Raw genomic sequence first — 17638 nt, 5'->3', positions numbered from 1 at the left:
GCATCTGTATTTTTAACTGTGTCTTCCAAATTGTCACTTTCATCTATTGAACTTAGTGCTTTAAATTGATTTTGTGTTGTTATAGGTTTACTTAACCAGTACTCACCAAGTTTTGTTTGTCTTTTGTTACTTCTAGGCATTTCTGGACTGCTTCTTAATCTTTTTCCGGTAACCTCATTCCATTGCTGTTCTTCAATACTGGCTGTTTGTTCATTTGTTTGGTTTATTTGTAGTGAATCATTAGGTTGTTGGGAACAAGTGGGAATTTGTATAGGATTTTGGATCATTGGAGCCATGGTTTTTACATTTTGTTCATAATTTGGTTGGGAATAAAAGCCTGTTGAAAAGTTGTTCATGTTACCTGCTCGGTTGATACGCCACTGGAATCATTGCTGACGATAACTCGCTGCTAACAGCTTTCAATGAGCCATTGTTCTTTTACTTATTAACGTTAAAAATTAAAATGTTATTAATAAAATATAAACACTCGTAAAATCCGCAATAACTAATTGCTTTGTTTAAAAACTTTAAATACATTCACGAATTTTTAGACACAATAAAATAATTGTTTTGTTTTGTTGTCGTTTCGAATAACTCATTAACGAAACCGGGTTTGTTTTATCACAGCTTTTTCGTACATAGACAACCGTTCGCTTTGGCTGCTCATTGACGATTGAAGATAAGTTAAGTTAAAAGAATCACAAATCTTGAAGTAATACGAAGGATAGGAAGAGACCCAGAAATTTTATTAACGATAAAACGAAGAAAACTCGAGTATTTGGGTCACCTGATGAGAGGTCATAAATACGCATTACTTCAAAATATAATGCAAGGAAAAATAGAAGGAAAACGGAATCCAGGACGTAGAAGAATGTCGTGGATGCGGAATTTGAGAGAGTGGTTTGGCTGCACCACTAATGAACTTTTTAGGTCAGCTGTAAACAAAGTCAGGGTAGCCTTGATGATTTTTAATCTCCGATAGGAGTGGCACAAAAAGAAGAATACAAACCACACCAAACCGTGGTTTTGTCAAGAGGTTAAAGAACTCTCTGAATTAAACGCAAATGCTACCTGAGATATAAAAGCACACAATCTGAAGAAGCTCTCGCAGAATATGTCTAAGTAAGAAACGAAGTAAACTCAAAAATAAAATCAATCAAAAGAGAACATTGGGCCAAATTCACTAGCAACATGGACTACGACCTATATGGTCCCCAAAAGAATGTTTCGGAACAGGAAAAAACCAGTTAACGAGTTTGTTCAGACCAAGAAAGTACCTATAGAGACATGGCAACAGCATTTTAAAGAGCAATGTGATGCTGAAGAAACGCTGAATATAAATGAATACGAAACAGATACAAGTGCTACAATCAATGACGAAGAGGTAGAAGCAAGCATCAAGAAGCTAAAAAACAGAAAATCACCTGGAACGGATGGTATACCCAATGAACTTTTAAAATATGGAGGCCCTGAACTTGCAGGTAAACTATCGCAACTCTTTAAAAAAATCTTAAACGAAACAGAAACACCAGAGGAATGGCATAAGAGCATCGCGATTCCCATATTTAAAAAACTTGCCCACAAAACTACAGAAGAATAACCCTCGTAAATACAACAATGAAACTTTTCACGGGTATTCTTATGGACAAACTAAAAGACAAATCACTAATGCTGAAGAACAACAAGATTTTACAAAGAGGCGATTTACAACAGACGCAGTATTTATAATAAAACAAATAAAAGAAAAAGCTATAGAGTTCGGCATGCCAGCGTATATTTGCTTCATTGATCTGAAGAAGGCGTTTGACAGAGTTCGCCTTGGAGACATTTTAAATATATTAATAGAAAATAAAACAGCGACCAGCATAACAAAGATAGTCCATAACCTAAATAACAACAACGTAACCAAAGTTAGAGCAGAAGACCAGTTCACTGAAAATATTCCAACACCGGGAGGAATTAGACAAGGAGACAGTTTAAGCCCCTTCTTGTTTAACCTACTCATGGGCAAAATTATAAGCAAAGTAACATCTCTTAATCTCGGATATAGAATGGGTAACAAAAGAATTGGTATGGTGGCTTACGCAGATGATGCAGCAATTATTGCTGAATCAGAAGACGATCTTCAGAGATAGCTCTTTCAGTTCTTGTAAGTAAGCCGCCAACTAAATATATATATTTCTACCAACAAAACTAAATGTATGACAATAGCAAAAGATCCGCTCAGATGTAAGTTAGTGGTTGAGAACAACCCCATAGAACAGGTGATGCAATTCAGATATCTGGGCATCGATATATCAAGCACTCACGACCCAGTAAAGGACCTGAGGAGTCAGATCAACAAAGCATCCGAATTGTCAGGATGTCTGTGGGAGATAGTCTGGTCAAATCCGTATATGCGCACAGATAGTAAAATTAGAATCTACAAGACTTGCATACGACCGATCATGACATATGACATAGAAGTGCGCGAATACACCAACAAAACGAAACAGATGCTAATAGTTGCCGAAATGAAAATCCTAAGAACAATAGTGGGGAAAACAAGAAGAGACAGAGTAAGAAATACAGACATAAGAGAGCAATGTAAAATTCCAGATATTGTAAGATGGGGAAGGCAGCGCAACAGGATGTGGTACAACCATGTTAGACGAACGGATGAGAATAGACTCCCAAAGATTGTCCTAGAAAACAACCCCGGTTCAAGACAAACAGCCCGGTTTAACACCACCCGGAAGACCACCTAAAAGATAGAGGGATAGTTGGCAATTTACCTCCCAGGAAATTAACCAGAGGTAGCTTCAGAATTAAACAGATCGAAAGATCTCCAAGAAGTAAAAGAAGAAGAAGTGTCTGAATATCTGTTTAGTCTACTACAAAAAACGTAAATTATAAAAATTCACATACGAAACAAATTGAGATCACAAAGTTAAACCGATCTTTTTAAACGAGAATAACTTTTATAAGAGCCTTTTTTCGGTATAGACACTTAAGCATCTCGAACGAGGCCTTCTCACGCATCCAATGTGATTTTCGCTATCCCGAGTACCTCTCGCCACTATAAATAATAAGTTTATTATATGTTTTTATCTGGAGCGATACCTTCTCGCCCGTTTGTAGCTCATAGAGCAACGAAGATACGATTAGTGCTAGTACTTCTAATCGGAACTAGAATTAAGAGCTGAACATGTTGAATCGATTTCAGAATGTTCAATATTGAAGTCTTCTCGACTATCGCTATTTATATTTTGCAAAATAATTGAAAAAAAAATCAGATAAAATAAATGAAATTTGTTGAATATAGAAATTGATGTATAAATATAAATACTCTGGGCTAATTAGCAAAATACAAGGAAAAGTTATTTACCAGCAATTTTATTGCTAAAATCGAATCTTATTATTGTATGTATTAATAATATAGGTATGCAAAGTCCGCAGATAGTGTGCTACTTTTTTTATAAACAAAATGGTGCCCGAAAATCGTGTTTTTTTTTCAATGTTTGCTCTATAACTCCAAAGATTTTAACTTTACACCAAAAACACCCAAATAAAAATTCACCGCAATTAAATTCTGCATAGAGACGTGTTTTTCCCGATTCACTTCGACGAAAAATTTCCCCGGAAAAAGCGGGTTTTTCCAACAAAATCTTTAATTTTCAACTAAAATTTTAGATAAGTAATTGTTAATCAATAATTAAATAACTTGGTAATGTAAAAGCCCTTTTCGTATAGATTATAATTCCAGAAGATAATGGAAATTTAATGGACAGTTTAGCAACAATTGAATTGTTAATTAAAAATTTACGGTCGCTATAATAACGACAATAATTACGATGCATAAGAATAACTATGATTTTTTCATAAAAAGATAATATACCTATCTAATGTACTTTACAGAATTGAAATTGGACTATTTAAGCGGCCTCAGGAATATTTTAAAATTATAAACAACTTTTTTGGCTTATAAACAAATAGAACATCTCGAAAAATATTAAACTAAATTAAATTGTGAAAACGGTATTCGAAAAGCAGCGGCAGGACGCTTCTTTTAAAAGAAAAAACGTTTAATTACGACGAGTGGTTCCTGCGATACAACCGGTGAAAGTTGGCCGGAATTTACGGCAAAGATATAAACAATAGGATCATAATTTTTAAACGTCACCTTTTTATTTTTGTCCTCTTTCTCCACACCAATTTTTATATCTTTAAAATACTCATAACATATATTATTATAATAAAAACTCTCGATAATACGTGTGAAAATTGCCAAAAATAGCAAAATTCCAATCAAAAATTAGGTTGGAGAAAATGTAGCGCTCAAAGTTCAAAATCGGTATACGTTAAAAAAAATGAATTTTCTCGGCTTCCCATGGAGCAATTTCCTTCATTCTTTTTTTGCTAACAAGTAACTCGAGTAGAGCCATCGAACTAACGCACTATTAAATGTCAGACTTGCTTTTGTTTTGTTATAATACATTAATTTATTTATAAGAACAGAAAACTACATAGAATAGAATAGAAATATGCTTTATTGTCATGAAAAATTTAACAATTTTATAGACAAAGCTTACAAGAATCATAAATAAGAACAATAACAAATAACAAATACAATTTACTAAAATGATATACATCGTCTATATAAATAAAAATAATGAAGAGAAACAAAAAAAAAACAGTAACGATATATTGCAAAATTTAAAAAAAAATTTGCAAATTGCATATTCTACCTTAAGAAATTTAATAAGTTAAGTTAAGCTGCTGCATATGACACTCAAATATAGATTAAGATTATACTTATAAATAAGAATACTGTACTTTCTTAGTTATTGGTTAAGAAACTCTGCTGTTGAATAATATGGTCTTTCAGATAAATAGGCTTTAGTCATTTTACGGAACTTGGGGAAAGATGTTGCAGATTTAAGTTGTAGAGGGAGATGGTTGTAAAGTTTTTTTGCAGAATATAATATAGATTTCTTTACTAACTCACTGGACGGGATCGGTAAATAGATGTCAAAGGTAGAATTTCTAGTGGAATAGTCATGTCTAGGTCTTGCTGGAAAGACATGTAGATGTTTACGAATTAAGCAAACAGTTTATAAAATATATAAAGAAGGTAGTGTTAGAATCCTGTGATCTTTGAAGTAGCTTCTGCAATATGTTGTTCTTCTGAGGCCAAACAGATATCTTATTGCTCTTTTGTGTAATTTAAAAATAACGTCAGTTTGGGCAACCGTACCAGAACCCCAAAAAGGGAGACCATATCGAAGATGTGACTCGAACAAAGAAAAATATGTTATTTTGGAAGAGGCTAAATTCATTTCCTTCGAAACAGATCTTATTGCAAAGCAAGCTGAGGATAGTTTCTTGCTTAACACATCAATATGAAGGGACCATTTCAGATTGCTATCTAAAAAAATACCAAGAAACTTTACAGAATCAACGATACTGATCTGGCTGTTATGAAGAGGTAAGGGTTGAAGAGCTCCTTTATAGGACAATGCTACTGTTTTATCTACGTTAAAAGAGAGTAAATTTGAATCGGACCAAGATTTTATTGTAAGTAGATCAGAAGTTATAGTAGCATGAAGAGTTGCGATATTTGAGTTGCTCCAAGTGATACTGGTATCATCAGCAAAAAGAAAAACTTTTCCATCGATTTTTAAGCTAGTGATGTCATTAATAAAGATAAGGAAAAGTAGAGGACCCAATACTGAACCTTGTGGTACCCCACATACAACATTTTTGAGACTAGAGTCTGTATCATTTGCTCTAACCAGTTGTTTCCTATTATCCAAGTAAGATTGAAACCAGTTCTAAGAAATACCTCGAATTCCATAGAAATCTAGTTTTTTTTATCAAAATGTCGTGATTCACACAATCAAAAGCTTTGGCATAATCACAAAAAACAGTGGCAGTGTGCAGATTATTGTTTAATGCTTGATAAACCTCATGTAGTACAGAAAACATGGCATCTGTGGTACATTTATTATTTAAAAAGCCGAACTGATTTTGTGATAAAATATTGTTTTCAACGAGAAAGGACATAAGTCGGGCTTTTATGAGTCTCTCAATAATTTTGGAGAGTACCGGTAGTAATGCAATAGGTCTATAATTGCAGGCATTTGATTTTTCACCACCCTTATGAAGAGGAATAATGATGGCCGTCTTTAGGCACTCTGGAAATTTACCTTTCTCAAAAGAATCATTAATTAGAGAGATAAGGACTCCCAACACACTGTCTGGGAGATTTGAGAAAATTTTTATGGATAGTCCATCGGTACTACAGGAAGATTTGCTTTTGATATTATTGATTGTCTGAATCAGTTCAGATTTATCAACCGGTCTTATAAAGAATGAATTCGAGACCTTTCCTGAATTAGGGAGATAGGAAATGGGATCTTGTTGTGACACAATAGTCGATGTTATATTTTTACTCACATTAACAAAGTATTCATTTAGATTTTCTGGGTCTGGAAGGGAAAATGTTTGAGCTGTGTGAGTTTTATTACGAAGATCGTTTATTATGGACCAAGTTTCTTTTGCAACACTTTTAGAGCTTCTCAGGCGATTTTGATAGTACAATTTTTTAGCTGATTTTATAAGTTTTAAATAGACTGCCCTGTACTTGGTGATATATTCAGTAACAGAGACGTTGGTAGTAAATTTCTTGATGTACAGTAGTGAACGCATATTTTTGGCTGATATGCGGACACCTTTGGTAGTCCAGGGTTTGTGATGTTTTGGCTTAATTGTGATTAAAGGAAATGCTTTATTAAAGATACAGACAAGCTTATTCAAAAAGTCACTGAAATTATTATCGACGTTCTTAGAAGGAAAGGGCCACTCAGAGGTTAAGCATAAATTTTGGAATTTACGAAAATTCCGAGCGGAAAAAATCCTGCCTAAACGTCGAGTTTTCGAAGAGTGCTTGCTAAAGATGTTAAACTTCGTATACACCGCTTCATGATCAGATAGTCCCGCATTAACAGTTGTAGCGCAGACATCACGGGGTGAGAAGTCTGAGACAATATAATCAATTATGGTAGATGAAGTTTTTGTAATCCTTGTAGGAGAATCAATGTGCATTGTTAGACCATACGATTCAAATATGTTGACTAGGGATATTTGTGTAGCACAAGCAGCAACATAATTAACGTTAAAGTCCCCGCATAAAATTTTTCTGCTTTTATGCATATTTTTTCCAGTTGTAGGCTTTTTTAGATAAACTTACTACAAGTGTACCTTTTAAATTTAAAAACATAAATATTCTCATTCGAAAGCTGTATAAATATTTAAACAATTTTTATTAAAAGAAATTAAAATTTTGTGTTATAATAAATCAATTAATTTATTATTACAAAACAAACGCAAGTCTGACATTTAATAATGCATTAGTTCGATGGCTCTACTCGAGTTACTTGGGAACAAAAAAGAATGAAGGAAATTGCTCCATGGGAAGCCGAGAAAATGCATTTTTTAACGTATACCGATTTTGAACTTTGAGGGTTACATTTTCTCCAACCTAATTTTTGATTGGAATTTTGCTATTTTTGTCAATTTTCACACGTATTATCGATAGTTTTTATTATAATAATGTATGTTATGAGTATTTTAAGGATATGAAAATTGGTGTGGAGAAAGAGGACAAAAATAAAAAGGTGATGGTTTGAACATTATGATCCTATTGTTTATATCTTTGCCGTAAATTCCGGTCAACTTTAACCGGTTGTATCTCAGGAACTACTCATCATAATTAAACGTTTTTTCTTTTAAAAGAAGGGTCCTGTCGCTGTTTTCAGAATACCGTTTTTAAAATTTAATTTAGTTTAATATTTCCCGAGATATTCTATTTGTTTATAAGCCAAAAAATTCTTTATAATTTTAAAATATTCCTGAGGCCGCTTTAATAGTCAAATTTCAATTCTGTAAAGTACATTAGATAGGTATAGTGTCTTTTTATAAAAAACTCATAGTTATTCTTATGCATCATAATTATTGTCGTTATTATAGCGACCGTAAATTTCTAATTAACAATTCAATTGTTGCTAAACTGTTCATTAAACTTTCATCGGCTACTGGAATTATAATCTATACGAAAAGGGCTTTTATATTACCAACTTATTTATTTATTGATTAACAATTACCTATCTAAAAGCTTAGTTGAAAATTAAAGATTTTGTTGGAAAAACCCGCTTTTTCCGGGGAAAGTTTGCGTCGAAGTAAATCGGAAAAAAACACGTCTCTATGCAGAATTTAATTGCGGTTAATTTTTATTTGAGTGTTTTTGGTGTAAAGTTAAAATCTTTGGAGTTATAGAGCAAAAATTGAAAAAAACACGATTTTCGGGCGCCATTTTGTTTATAAAAAAGTAGCACACTATCTGCGGACTTTGCATACCTATATTATTAATATATACAATCATATGATTCGATTCCAGCAATAAAATTGCTGGTAAATAACTTTTTCCAAAAATGGCCTATTCTCCGATAATTAGCCCAGACTAAAAGTAAAAATTACTTAATTTGCGATCAGAAGCAACCAATAAAAAATATTTACAAAATAATATACTTAATAAACTTTATAAAATATGTAACTAAAAAACAATGCATAAAACCGTGAATTCAAAGAAACATCACGTCAGCGTGATCGTATTTGTTTATGTTTTATTTGTTTTGTTATACGCAATCGGGTGTATGGCACTGGCACACGCACTTAATTCGAACGAGCATACAATAATATATTTTTTCTACGACCGTTTAATAACATGTTCATTATTCGCTATTTTTTCATAGATAATAGCACCCATTACTGTACCCGTGAGTAATAATTCATTACTCATGCGCTGAAGTTACTCACGGGTCATTACTCACGGGCTGAAGTTAGATTCAAGTGGCGCATGCCACTTTTAATATTAATCGTATATAAACTGCAAATAAAATTACTTAAACTTGTTTATTTAATAAAATAATCATTGTAATTTATACCAATAATTTATACCATTGTAATTTATACCAATATAGGCAAATACTTCTAGGAGAGTATAGAAGATTAAAAAACGAATATAAAGAAGAAATAAATATAACGAAAGCGAGAAGTTGGGAAGCTTTTGTTTCAAGACATTTAGAATTAGATATGTGGGGTGTCCCATACAAAATTGTATCTAAAAAACTTAAATGTCCAACAATGCTTTTTACTTTACAAAAAGCAGATGGTTCATATACAAAAAGTTGGGAGGATTCAGCTGATACACTACTAGATGTATTACTACCTCCTGACGACTTAGAAAATGAAACAATAGAACAAAAAAGTATTAGAACACTGATGATACAAGAGTATGAGATACCAGAAGAAAGACAGTTAGAAGAATTTACTGAAGAAGAAATATATGAATGTATGAAAAACATAAAAAGAAAAAAGGCTCCTGGGCCAGATAACATTCATGTAGAAATTCTTCAGGCACTTTCAGAGTACTTAATACCTATACTCACTTCTTTATATAATGAATGTCTAAGACAACAAAAGTTTCCCAACAACTTTAAACAAGCTGAAGTTATGATTATAAGTAAAGGAGAAGATAAAGATCCAACTTTACCTAAATCTTATAGACCAATATGCTTACTAAACACAATGGGGAAATTACATGAAAAATTACTTTGTAAAAGAATAAATCAAATAAGACACGAAACTGGACTTAATCCAAATCAATATGGCTTTAGGGAAGGAAAATCAACAGAATATGCTATTAATAAAGTTTTTAATATAATTGGGGGAAGCACAAAGAAGTATGTTTTGATGATCTTTATAGATGTTTCTGGAGCTTTTGACAATTTATGGTGGCCGGCATTATTCGAAAGACTTCGACAGATGCATTGCCCCAGAAACTTGTACGGAAGTTTCAGAAACTATTGTCAAGACCGATATGCCAGCTTAAGTTGTCCAATGGATAAAAAGACGAGACATATAACTAAAGGTTGTCCACAAGGTTCAGTGTGTGGGCCTATTTTTTGGGACATAATGTTAGAAGAACTGCTGGAACGGTTAGCTGTGGATCCTGAAGTTCTAGGGAGCATAGCGTATGCGGATGATTTGCTGCTTATCATCATAGATGCTAATTCAAGGAGAGAACTAGAAATAAAATCAAATGGAGTACTTGAAAATATAAATGAATGGATGAAAAAAGTTAAACTAACTATATCAGAAACAAAAACAACATATAGCCTTATAAAGGGAAGACTTGAAAGAAATCCAAGTATACAAATAAGGGGGAAAGCAATAAAAAGAACAAAAATAACTAGATATCTTGGTATCATAATCGATGAACCAAGACTCTTTACAAACCATATAAATAGCGTCTGTGAGAAGGCAGCGAAAGTCATTCATTGCATTGCAAGCCTAGCACAAAGGGAGTATAGAATTCCGTTCCAGCATATGCGCGTATACCTGAGTACGATACTTGCCTCAATTGTAGGGTACGGTGCAAGTGTATGGGCACACAGACTAACAAATAATACAAATATTAAAAAACTGAATAAAGCACAAAGAGGTTTTCTTGTTAGAATGACAGGAGCCTTCAGTACTACAGCAACATCAGCTTTAACAGTATTGACTGGTGTAATGCCCATGCACTTGGAAACACAAAAACGTACATGTAGATATTGGCAAAGAAAAGAAAATTATGAAAAAATAATACAATTATTGGGAATAGAAATCAGAACAAAAAGAGAATTAGAAGAAATATTAAATAGAAAATGGCAAAACGAATGAGATAATTCCCCTAAAGCAAGACGTCTCTATAATTTTATTCCAAATTTAAATAATATACCAAATTATTTTCATATACCAAATGATATTATACTATCAGCCATCTCTAGACGTGGCTGCTTGGCGTCTGCTCGGCGATTTTTGTTTTTCGTTTAAAATATCGATCGCGCGACCGACCGGCGCCTGCCTGGCACCCTTTCCGTGTACTTATCTTACGTCGTCAGTGTTAGTCGTCCGTCGTTATTGTTAGTGACTGTGACTGCTTTGACTGCTTACTGTAATAAACTGTGCACTGTGCTGTAATTTAGTCAATCTTCGGCGACTGTCTAAAAATATTTAATTATAACAACTGTACTATTTTTGTAATTTTAAGCCGTAAGGTAAGTGAATAAATGTATAATTTGCCTATCCGAGAGTCTATTCAGGGCCCCCGCAAGGCTGACTGGCGCCCGCGTGCGGAACATATTTTAGCACCCTTTAAATCTACTATACAGGGTGTTTGGTAAAGAATAGGCCATAGCTTAACCTCACATTTCTGAGGTTAAAATAGGTCGATTTAAGCTAACTTAGTACAAAAGTTGATAATAACCGAAATACAGGGTGTCAAAGTTAAACTTTTATTTTATTTATTCTTGAATATTTCCTAACAAACACGGGATAATAACACGACATTTGGTAAGCGGGGGTTTTTTGGGACGAGAAATTTAAATTCGCCATATACGTCTTTCAGCGCTTAATTAATAGATTCAATTTTTTGAATCAAAACCCACTATACCTATATAATTTTTTAATCAAAACTTTTATTCTCTTAATATTTTTACTTAAAAAAGGTATACTACATTCATTTCGCTAAACTCAACCGTTTTTGAGATAAACGCATTTTAAATCTGCGAGGCACCATATAAGTCTTTCAGCGGTCATTTAATACGTTCAATTTTTTTATCCCCCACTCTACATATTTATTGAATACACATTTTTATTTTCTTAATATATTTATTTAAAAAAGGTATACTACATTCATCTCGCAAACCTCAACAGTTTTCGAGATAAACGCATTTTAAATCTGAGATACAACATAATTTTTTGCATAATATAGGAGTAAAACTGCAAAGTTGCGTTATGGGTATTAATTTATGTTTCTACTCATCAAGGAGTGTAATTTGATGTTTGATTTTCATATGGCAAGCGTAATTCAATCTATCTTCATACTTCAAAGAAAAAAATTAGGAAGGAACAATAAAATGTAATATATTTTAGATTGATTCAGGACGCGAATAATAATCATTTTTCAGTAATAACACAACATTTGATTTTTGAGATTTCTCTAGCTGTTCATGAAATAATTAAAATTGTATATAAAAAATGATTATCTCATTTAAAATAAATATTTCTTATTTACCAAACCTTCGGTTTGGCGCCCCTTTGGGGTTACGCCCGCGTGCGCCGCACGCGTTGCACGCCCGGTTACGGGGGCCCTGAGTTTATTCACGAACGTGTGGCAGGTCACGTTAAAAATATTTTTTTTATTGTAGGTATTAATTTTCAACTATGTCGCTTTCGAAACCATGTGATGATCATGATAAAAGCACTGCAGATAATTTGAAAACTTTATGGGATTATTTCACAAAATTAGAGAAAGGAAATGAAGCGAAATGTTTATTGTGTTCAAGTAAGCTTAAATAAGTAAAGGTTCTTACAAAGGTTTAAAAATCCATTTGAAAAAAAAACATTGCATCGATATAAGCTCTAAGAATAGACAATTAAAACGTCATTACTCCGATTTGGTTCCTAAAGCGTCCACATCAAAAACTGAGAACGAGCCAATGGAAATTATTTGTGGACAAAATATTATACCCAAAAAAAACTTTTAAACCTATTTACAGTTATTTCAAAAAGGAAAGTAATATGGAAATGGAACCCATGGTGTCCAGAATGGTGTGCAAAGATGGTTTCGCGCTGAGTATATTTTGTACATCTAAAGATTTGAGATTTTTATTTTCAAATACTGGATTCGAACTCCCACATTCGCCAAACACAATTAGATCTATAGTAAAAAATTTTGCAACCTCCGTGCAGTCTAACATGATGATTGAGTTTGAATCTCTCAAGAAACAAAAACACAAGTTTGCTTTAACATTTGATGAGTGGACATCGCAAAAAAATCACAGATATTTAAACCTGAATGTACATCTCAAAGAAACACACTTTAATCTTGGCTTAATTAGAATTCACGGATCATGTACTGCGGAGCATACTATCAGTTTAGTAAAAGATCGTCTTAAAATATTTGGACTTGACTTGGATACTGATATTATTGGCATGACTACTGACGGTGCAAGCGTCATGGTTAAAGCCGGCAAACTTCTTTCATGTTACCATCAACTGTGTTTTGCACACGGCATTCAATTGGCCGTCATCAAAGTTTTGTACGAAAAGAAATTGGAAATCGAAACTGAATCTACAACGGCATCATCTATTACATTACCTGAAGATGGTGAAAGCACGGATGACGATGACGACGACATTCTAAATGAAGAAGAAGGAGCAGCAGATATGACAGTAATATTGAATTTAAATTATCCTGGCAATCGGGTTCAAATAAATCCTAGATACAACGATCTTCTTCAAAAAGTGCGGAATGTGGTAAAGTTGTTCAAAAAATCGCCTACCAAATATGATACGTACCTCCAAAAGTATGTAAAAGAAGAAATAGGTAAGGAATTATGCCTTGTCTTAGATTGCCGCACACGCTGGAACAGCCTTCTGGCTATGGTCGAAAGATTTTATAAGCTTAAACAGTATATCGAAAAATCTTTAATTGACATAAAATCCAGTATCAAATTTACGGACCATGAATGGTCATCAATTAAAGGTTTAATTGACAGTCTGCAGCCATGTAAACTGGCTGTAGAAGCATTAAGCAGACGAGAGTCTACCGTTCTGACTGCAGATACAACCTTAAAATTTATTTTAGAACAATTAAACAAACAAGGCACGACCTTCAGCGGCGAATTAGCAGACACATTACGTGAAAAAATAAAACAACGCCGGACTTTTATGACCGGTATATTAATTTATTTACAAAATCCAGCAAAGTATAATGAATATTCAAAACAATCTGATGATACATTTTTCATGCCAAAGAAAACTTTCATGCGACATAAAATGACAGAAATTTTAAAGAGACTTACAACAAATGATGAGGAAAATGTAAAAACTTCGGAAGAAGAAGATGGCAGCTCTGATTCAGATTCCGAATTGGTGAAAACTAATTTAACACTAAAAGAAGAATTAGAAAATATTAGAAATATATTAGAAAGATTACAAATACGGCAAGCAAACAAATTACAAAACAGCCCTCGATTTTGAAAAAATATTAAAAGGGAAATGACATGTTACGAATTAGATGGAATAAAAGGAACGTATTTAACCCTTCTATATAACTATTTATTGACCATTAAGCCAACTAGTGTTAAGGCAGAAAGGGCCTTCTCGGCTGCAGGATATATTTGTACTTCTTTAAGAGGTAGGTTAGGAGACGACACAATTAATACAATATGTTTCCTTCGTTCATATTTTCAAATGCAAAAATCAAATTGACTTTTTTAATTATGTGTTTGTTTTTGTTTATTAATTATAGTTAAAGTATAAAAAGTTTATGTTCTTATGCAAAAATTAATGTTTTATTTATGTTTTTATGTTTTAAATCATATATAATACTTTACTTAGTGTATCTTGCCAGTGCCAATGGCAATACCGCAAATTGCAAATATAATCAGGTATACTGCTAATCCGGTCGGATCCGACCGGATCCGGCCGGATTATCGTAAATCCGACCGGATCCGGCCGGATTCGAAACCATACCGGATTGCAATCCCTAGGCACGGTCCGTACCCTACATACCTACATAGATTTAACTTAAAAGACAATCAATATTGTGAATGTGGAGAAATAGGCACACCAGAACACATAGTATTTATTTGTGAAAGACAAACAAATACACAAGAACTACAAAGAATGAGAAGAGACCTTGTTGGCATAAATATAGAAAAATAATACAAAATGAAGAATTATTTAATACACTAAATAATTCAGCGGACATAATATTAAAGAAACAATTAGAATTATATAATATTAGACGAAGAAGAAATCAAGTAAATAATATCCAACCTCTATGAATTTGAATAAGAAATTATAAAAAAAAATTACAATTACATATAAAAATATAAAATAAAATATTGGAATAATTAAATAAATATTTATATAATAAATAATTAAAAATTAATATCAAATATAAAATAAAATAAAATAAATCAAAAATAAAAAAAATATATGAATCAAACAAAAAAAAAATTAAACTAAAAACCTGAAATTTTAAAACTCAATGGTCTGAGGCTCACCGAAATACCATTGAGAATATCATAAAGTCGATTAGACCTGCACTTAAAATTATTCGTGACTATTTTTAGATGAATAGTGCTGGCATTTCTCATCTGAGAATGAGAAATGGGAGCACTTTTATAAAAATTATATGTTAAAAAAAAAGTAATAATTTATCTTTTGTTTATTAGTTTTTGTTTAGTTCTTGTTATTTGTTTATTAGAATTGTTTACAATTTGTAGTTTTCATAATTAGTAGTAGATTAGGGCTATTGTTAATTAGTCAAATACAAAAAATTCTTAAATAATAATATTGTAATAAACTACTGTAATCCCATCAGGAAACGACCTGGATTAGTCACAAGAGGCCAGGTCAATTGTATAGTACTATAAATAAATAAATATACCAATAATTAACTTTAACAATTTCGGTATATACAGGGTGTCCCGAAAAGATTGGTCATAAATTATACCACAGATTCTAGGGTAAAAAATAGGTTGATTGAACCTCACTTACCTATATACAATAGTGCACACAAAAAAAGTTACAGCCGTTTGAAGTTACAAAATGAAAATCGATTTTTTTTCATATATCGAAAACTTCTAGAGGTTTTTTTATTGAAAATGGACATAAGGAATTATTATCGCAGCAACATCTTAAAAAAAAATTATAGTGAAATTTGTGCACCCCATAAAAATTTTATGGAGGTTTTGTTCCCTTAAACCCCCCCAAACTTTTATGTACGTTCCAATTAAATTATTATTGTGGCACCATTAGTTAAACACAATATTTTTAAAACTGTTTTGCCTCTTTACTTTTTTGATAAGCCAATGTTTATTGAGATATTTTGAATATTTGTCGAATCCACCACATATTTGTATATGGTTAAGTATGATTATAGACACCTGTTAATAATCTGAAAATTTATTTATAACTAAAATTTTTTGGTATATTTTGAAAAAGAAGCCACATCTCGATAAAAGTTGACTTATCAAAAAAAGACTAAGAGGCAAAAAAGTTTTAAAAACACTGTGTTTAACTAATGGTACCACAATAATAGTTTAATTGGAACGTACACAAACATTTGGGGGGTTTAAACGAACAAAACCCCCATAAATTTTGTATGTAAATATAGTAAAAAAAAAGCGGCATCTCGATAAAAACTGGCTTATCGAAAAAATACTAAGAGGCAAAAAAAGTTTTAAAAACGTTGTGTTCAACTAATGGTACCACAATAATGAATTAATTGGAACGTACACAAAAGTTTGGGGGCTTTAAGGGAACAAAATCCCCATAAATTTTTTATGGGGTGGACAAATTTTACTATAATTTTGTTTTGAGGTGGTCCTGCCATAATAATGATACATGCCCGTTTTCAATAAAAAATCTCTGAGAGTTTTCGATATATTGAAAAAAATCCATTTTCATTTTCTAACTTCAAAGGGCTGTAACTTTTTTTATGAGCACATTTGTACTAAGGTAAGTTAGGTTCAACCGAACTATTTTTGACCCCAGAATGTGTGGTATAATTTATGACCATTCTTTTCGGGACACCCTGTATTTTACGTTTATATCTTGTTTACTAAAAATTTTGACGTTTATCATTTAATTTAGTGACAGTGACATTAGCGCATTTTGTTTATGTTAATTGGAATTTATAACTAATATTGTGTTTGTTTTTCAAGTTATATTGTGTTAAATATGTTATAACATATTATGTATAGTTGTATTATTATATTATGTATAGTTAAATGTAAGTATACATTATAACTATATTTATGAAATACGTCCACCGACAACAGCCATTTCGTATTTATAAGATTCACTGACAGTAGGTACAAATTTAAGGTTATAATTTCTCGGAAACGAATAGAACTTCACTCCTCTTAAATAATTCTGTCACTTCCACCACCACTTCGTCTATTATAAACATTCTCAAAATTTGTCTATCTCAAGATTACTTTGTTTTTAATAACAACTTTTATCAACAACCTGACGGTTTAGCAATGGGTAGTTGCTTATCCCCTTTCTTAGCTGATGTTTTTATGGATCACTTAGAATCCAACTATATCATAAAAAATCCAGAGATCTTACACTGGTTCCGTTATGTTGATGACATTTTAGTCCTCATTTCTGGTAACTCTGATTCAGCTCTCAACTTACTTCACAAAATTAATCAAATCCATCCTAATATCACCTTTACCATGGAACTAGAATCTTCATTAACTCCATTAACTTTCTGGATTTATCTATTACCAGACTACATGACCACTTCAACTTTGGTATCTACCGTAAACCAACACAGACAGATCATGTTATCCATTCTACTTCTAATCACCCTTTATCATATAAACTCTCTGCTTTTCGCAGTTTTATACATAGATTAAACTCTATTCCTTTATCCGTAACTGAATTCAACAAAGAGTTGAATATTATCAAACAGATTGCAGTCAACAATGGTTATGACCCAGACATCATCAGTAAACTTCAACAAAAA

General features: G+C 32.3%; 2 protein-coding genes across 2 annotated transcripts in view; one reads left to right on the top strand and one right to left on the bottom strand.

Moving 5' to 3' along the window:
• LOC126885104 (uncharacterized) overlaps window positions 1-17638 on the bottom strand; it is a 110759-nt gene that overhangs the window by 62913 nt on the left and 30208 nt on the right. The window lies entirely within an intron of this gene.
• Window positions 11013-14884, top strand: LOC126885105 (uncharacterized). Its single transcript, XM_050651531.1, has 2 exons — window positions 11013-11141; window positions 12294-14884. Exon 2 carries the CDS (start codon window positions 12667-12669, stop codon window positions 14128-14130), a length of 1464 nt encoding a protein of 487 aa, XP_050507488.1. The 5' UTR covers window positions 11013-11141; window positions 12294-12666; the 3' UTR covers window positions 14131-14884.

Source organism: Diabrotica virgifera, chromosome 5 (genome assembly GCF_917563875.1).
Source record: "Diabrotica virgifera virgifera chromosome 5, PGI_DIABVI_V3a".
In the NCBI taxonomy this organism is placed as follows: domain Eukaryota; kingdom Metazoa; phylum Arthropoda; class Insecta; order Coleoptera; family Chrysomelidae; genus Diabrotica; species Diabrotica virgifera.
The sequence above is the reverse complement of the archived record's forward strand: the minus strand, read 5'-3'. Positions and strand labels throughout refer to the sequence as shown.

Bases quoted from the DNA above. Each gene is read 5' to 3' on its own strand.
- LOC126885105 (XM_050651531.1), top strand. From the start codon at position 12,667: ATGGAAATGGAACCCATGGTGTCCAGAATGGTGTGCAAAGATGGTTTC.